Genomic DNA, 6,116 nt, shown 5'->3' with positions numbered 1-6,116 from the left:
CCCAAGCACCCCCCAACAGTTGTAAGAGAAATGAAAATCTATGTCCACAAAAATCCTTGTACAAGAATGTCCCCAGTAGCTTTATTCATGAAGCACAAAACTGTAAAGAATCAAATGTCCATCAATTAATAAATGGATAAACAAATGAAACACTACTCAGTAATAAAAAGGAACAATCTGATACATGCAACATGGAAAAGCCTAATAAAACATGCTGAGTGAAAGAAATGTATGACCTCATTTACATAAGCTTCTAGAATAAGCATCAAGTGATGCTTATTCTATCATCTATGATGACAGAAATCTGATCATTGGTTTCTTCATGGGGGAGAGGAAGAACACTGATTGGGAATGGGCATGAGAGAACTTTCAGAGGTAATAATGTTCTGTGGGTTGAAGTGCATGTCAAAACTGATTAAATGGTACACTTAAAAATCTGAGCATTCACAGCATGTAAATTATACTTTAAGAAAAAAAAAAATCCCAGACCTGAGAAACTGACTAAATATAATTTGGATGAGAGGGCAATGAGTAAGATCATTCAAGTGAGTTTTGGTACCATTAACCAAAATGGAGTAGAAGAAGGAAGATCATTTATAAGAGAAGTGATTCAGTATTTAATACATTAGCGATTATATGTTACGAGTAGATAAAAAGACATTTAGAAGGCAAATAAGAGATGTAAATAGCTGTTAAACAATCCCGGAAAATGTGAATATGTAAGGACACACAGGGCAATGAACAAAAGACTTAGGTAAAATGCAATAGGAAGCCAATAAGAAAAAAGGAAGGTTCGAGAAGTGGAAACACTAGTACAATATCACAGAAACCAGGAAGAAGAGTTAACAATACAACACCATAATCTTTTGATACTTTTAAAGATCCAATGAGATGAACGAGGACATTCATTACATTATAACCCCAAATTTATGATAACTTGACTATGATGGCGAAATTTTTTTGTCAGAGATTCAAGGTAGGAAAGGATATTTTAGTTCACTTTTTTGAAAAAAGCTTATTTAGGAAAATAAGTTCTATAGGTCCATTTGAATAATGCAGTACAGTTGACTCTTGAACCACATGGGTTTGAACTATGTGGGTTTATTTATATGGAGATGTTTTCCAAGTAAATAGTATATAGTTCTATAAATATATTTTCTCTTCTTTCTGATTTTCTTGACAACATATTCTTTTCTGTAGTTTACTTTATTGTAGTATAGTATATAATACATATACAAAATATGTGTTAACTGTTTATGTTATGTATCAGTAAAGCTTCCAGTCAACAGTAGGCTTTTATTTTTTTTTTTAAGTTTACTTATTTATTTTGGGGGTGGGGAGGGGGAAGGGCAGAGAGTGAGAGAGTGAGAGAGAGAGAGAGAGAGAGAGAGAGAGAATCCCAAGCAGGCTCTGCACTGATAGTGAAGAGCCTGATGTGGGGCTCAATTCCACCAACAGTGAGATCATGACCTGAGCCAAAATCAAGAGTCAGATGCTTAACTGAACCACCCAGATGCCCCAACAGTAGGCTTTTAATAAATTTGGGGGAAGTTGAAAGTTACAAATGGATTTTCTACCGCTTGGGGAGTTGATGCCCCTAACCCCTGTGCTGTTCAACTGTAGTATTTTTTGGCTTTTCTTTTTTCAGAGTTTATTAAATCATCAATGAGACACTTTCTAGTATAAATTTAATTTCTTTCAGGTTTATCTTTTCTTTGGAGGTCACTATTTCTTTTTTGGCACATTCTCAAAAATACTTTCCTAGAAAGTTAAAAATTGAGTATACATACAAGATAGCAGATCCCCTCTCTCTGAGTACTCAAAATCCAAGGAAGCGATTTCTCTAACTGGTTATTATTAAAGAGTTAATTCTATTTAGGGATCCAGAATGACATGATACTTTTGGTAAATACTGTAATATGATACTTGCTTTACTTTGCTTTTCATTGTCCCCTGTATAAGATGTATCATTTTATTTTATTTAAAAAAAAATCTTTTTAAATATATTTTTTGAGAGAGACAGAGACAGCAAGCAGGGGAGAGGCAGAGAGAGAGAGGGAGATAGAGAATCCCAAGCAGGCTCCACACTATCAGCATGAAGCCCGATGCGGGACTCAAACTCACGAACTGTGAGATCATGACCTGAGCCGAAACCAAGAGTTGACACTTAATCGACTGAGCCACCCAGGTGCCTCAAGATGTATTTTTTTTTTAAGTTAATTTATTTATTTTGAGAGAGAGAGAGAACAGGGGAGAGACAGAGACAGGGAGGGAGACAGAGAATCCCAAGCAGGCTCCACACTGTCAGCACAGAGCCCAAAGTGAGTAGGGCACAATCTCATGAACCTCGAGATCATGACCTTAGCTAAAACCAAGAGTCAGGAGCTTAACCAACTGAGCCACCCAGACGCCCCAAGATGTACTTCTATTGATACAAAAGTTTGGTTGCTCCATAACATAATGAAATGAAATCCTATACTCTTGTTTGTAATCACACTCAGGGAGATCTTTAGATAGCTGTTATGTGATGAAAAAGCAGGTGGAGAACAGATTCTCACACTATCAACTTTGAAAAGTACTCCTTATGCCAATCTGCATGGATCCACACCTACATTACTAACCACAGTTAGGGATGAATGATGACAGGTTCACCCCAAACCATTCTACACACCGTTTCTGTTGCTGAAGAGTAGTGTTACAGGCAGATTCTTGCTGCGCCAATGCTCCTTGAAGCGTAGACATGATCCGCCCCTGCCTTAAGGGTTGGACATTTTCTTTACTTAGCTCCCACTCATCTCCCTCCAAAGACATGGCTTCACTGGGAAGAGAGAAACAAAAGCAATACTAATAATGCATTATTGTATCACTAGATTATTATAAATGCTTTCAGATAAGTGATTATTCATGATCTTTGAGCTGAATATGGTGGGCTGGCACATTAGTAGTGTTCTTATACTCCTAAGCTTCTGAGCCTTTCTATGACCTGGTTTCCAAGTTTATGGCTGTAATATTGCCTAACGGAAAAGAGAATGTGACTAGGATACTGTGGACAGTTCTAAGAGTAAAGTTTAAGCCAGGAAGAAAAGAAGGGGAAAAAATTATAAATTTGGCAAGGTAGATAAAAAGCAGTTCTATGCTTACCACTAATGCATCATCCCATTTAAAGTTAGCAAATAGTTTGTTGGACTAACACCCCATGTTTCAACTGATGGCTTAAAACTGAAACTGGAATGAATATGTATTTCCCAGAGAGGGGACAAAGATACAATTTAGTGATCACAACTGGTCCCCACCACTCCAATTCTGTTAAGCCTGTTGATGGGGAAATTCCCACAAGTTTTTTGAAGGCAATCACCATAGGGGGTATGTGCTCTGAACTTCAGAGCTCTGCAATTGTCAGATAGAAACCTACTTCTGGCTCTGGGACATCATTCTGAGTTTAAAACTGAGAAACAGGAACTAATCCTCAAAATAAAGTGAAAGTTATGTGTGACCTCAATCTAGATGAGAACTAAAGAAAGTAAACTGTGAGTGATTAATAATTTAGGTTGTAACTACTCACAACTTTTTAACTATATTGTGTGACTCCTATAAATGTAAGGGCTGTGCCATTTTGTTGATTTGTTGTTGTTTGTTTGTTTATTTATTTTGAGACAGAGAGAAAGAGTGCAAGCAGGGGAGGGAGAAGGGGACAGAGGATCTGAAGCAGGCTCTGTGCTGAGAGCAGAAAGCTGGATGTGGGGCTCAAACTCACGAACCTGAGATTGTGACCTGAGCTGAGGGTGGACCCTTAATTGACTGAGCCATCCAAGCACCCCAGCACGTCATTTAGTTTTCTATCCCCATGGTCTAATATAGGATCTGACGCTAGTAAGCACTGAAAAATGTTTGCCGAGTTCATCTGAAATTCTTCTCTTGATCGTGAAATAGCAATTAAACTATCTCAACTAATGTCCCAAACTGAGCTGGGACTGCTCCCATCCCTTCCTGCTCTTGTCTCTTCCCAGACCTGCTCCTCCCACAGTCTTCCTTCATCTCAAATAAATGGCACTTTCATTTTTCCAGTCACACAACCAAAAATCTCAGTACCACCCTTAACGCCCCTCTCACTACCACCCTACCTCCAGTCAGTCAGCAAATCCTGTTGGCTCTACCTTCAAAACAGATCCAGGAACCAACCTCTCATCTCCACTGTCTCTAGTCTGGCTCAAGTTACCATCTTTTCTTGCCTGGATTATTTCAATAACCTCTTAACTGGTCTCCCTGCTTTCATCCTTTTCTGCCTTAAGTCTTTTCAACACTGTAGCCCACAATCCTATTTAAATCCATATCAGATCATGACTTTCCTCTGCTCAAAACCTTCCAGTGACTTTCAAACCTGAGTAAAAGCCAAGTCCTTAGAATGCCTGCATCGTCACCTTCACCTTGTACTCTCCTGGCTCACTTGGCTCCAGCTACACTTGCCAGGTGCTGCTCCCTCCCCCAACCCTCACCCTCCAAATCTCTGTACTTCCCCCCAGATACACGCATGACTAGCTCTTGAGTTCCCTTCAAGTCTTGACCCAAATGAGACTTTCTTAGTGAGACTCCTGTTCAAAACTATCTAAAATTGCACCAACCCCCCTACTCCCCACCATTTTAGTTCTTCTAGGACTGACCATCTATCTTTTAGTTTATTGATCTTGGTTATTGTCTGTTGCTCCCACCTCAGAACTTAAATTTCACAAGGGCAGGGGTTTTTGTGTTTTTTGTTTATTTGCCACACTAGCACTTAGTAGGTGGTCAATAAGTATTTGTTGCATGAGTTAAAGAACCCTCCATATGGCATTTATCTAAGTATTGTGGACCCCATAACGAAAACGCATACAGAATTCCAACCTGGAAGAACTGATATATATTTAAATAAGGAAAAGCAGCAAGCATGCAAAGAAGGGCTTTTTAGATTTCTGACCATGCCATTGACATGGAAGCACCTACCACTTGTTGGGCACTTATTTGGAGGCAGTTAATTTCACAGATACTTTGAATTCGCCAGCATTTTCCATATTAAGACAAGTCCAAGGTCAAAGAGCTAGCAAACGTCTGAGCTGAGAGACACAGACCACACTACAAATTCCAAGTTCCTTGTACCACTGGGGTCGCACAGCCACCTTAGCTTTGAAGTTGGGTGCAGCAAGGTTCTCACGTGCCCTCACCCCACTGAGGTTTTACCGGGGCTTCACATCCACCCCTTGCGACTCCATCAGGAAGCAGGCTCCAGTCGGGCCTCTGACACCGACTAGGCACCCTCGGGTCTTGCAGGCCCAGCTCCCGGCAGCCCTTCTCGCGTACCTACCTCAGAGCACCCCCTTCCTTCTTCATCGCCGCCATCCTGCATTCCGGGTTCAGGCCCTCGTCCTGCCGCAAGCCTTTTCTCAGGGCCGCAGAACGCCTGGGCTTCCTTCTGCAACCTGCCCTTAGAGATAATGAAGAGACAAGAAGGACAAAAGGGTGCACCTGACTCCTTCGCAAAGCAGCCAGCTCAAACCCTCCAAGTTTCAAATTTAACGGTCCCGCGCGGACGACGTGAATACGCCCCTCCGTCCTTTCGTACTCGCGTCTTTCTCCCAAGGAATTCTGGGGCTTGTAGTTTAGCCCGGGTTTAGTCCACGCAGTCGCCATGCACAATGGGAGTTGTAGTTTCCGGGGAGTCTGTGGCTGCTCAGTCCGTGCAGGTAGAGGCGGTATAAATTGTCTGCGAGCGCTGTAAAGCCAGTTTCTTTTTTTATTTTTTTTTCAACGTTTATTTATTTTTGGGACAGAGAGAGACAGAGCATGAACGGGGGAGGGGTAGAGAGAGAGGGAGACACAGAATCGGAAACAGGCTCCAGGCTCCGAGCCATCAGCCCGGAGCCTGACGCGGGGCTCGAACTCACGGACCGTGAGATCGTGACCTGGCTGAAGTCGGACGCTTAACCGACTGCGCCACCCAGGCGCCCCTGTAAAGCCAGTTTCTGAACCGAGCGAGGGACACTTCAAGCACCAGAATTTCTTTGATGTTTTGAGCAGAGAGATATCTTTGAGTGCTTGCACTTGGCTAGACTCTTCTTAGGTGGCTGGCCAGGCTGTGATCACCC

General features: G+C 41.7%; 1 protein-coding gene across 1 annotated transcript in view; it reads right to left on the bottom strand.

The window, feature by feature from the left end:
- Window positions 1–5,570, bottom strand: part of BUB1B (BUB1 mitotic checkpoint serine/threonine kinase B) — a 52,584-nt gene extending 47,014 nt beyond the window's left edge. The window contains exons 1-2 of the mRNA XM_040493371.1: window positions 5,336–5,570; window positions 2,653–2,818 (exon numbers count right to left, since the gene is read on the bottom strand). Coding sequence (XP_040349305.1) covers window positions 2,653–2,818; window positions 5,336–5,370 — 201 coding nt within the window. The 5' untranslated portion in view covers window positions 5,371–5,570. The remainder of the gene's footprint in view (window positions 1–2,652; window positions 2,819–5,335) is intronic.
- Window positions 5,571–6,116: the final 546 nt, after the last annotated feature.

The sequence above is a fragment of the Herpailurus yagouaroundi genome, unplaced genomic scaffold, assembly GCF_014898765.1.
Source record: "Herpailurus yagouaroundi ecotype Mexico unplaced genomic scaffold, PumYag 184, whole genome shotgun sequence".
Classification (NCBI taxonomy): domain Eukaryota; kingdom Metazoa; phylum Chordata; class Mammalia; order Carnivora; family Felidae; genus Herpailurus; species Herpailurus yagouaroundi.
The sequence above is the reverse complement of the archived record's forward strand: the minus strand, read 5'-3'. Positions and strand labels throughout refer to the sequence as shown.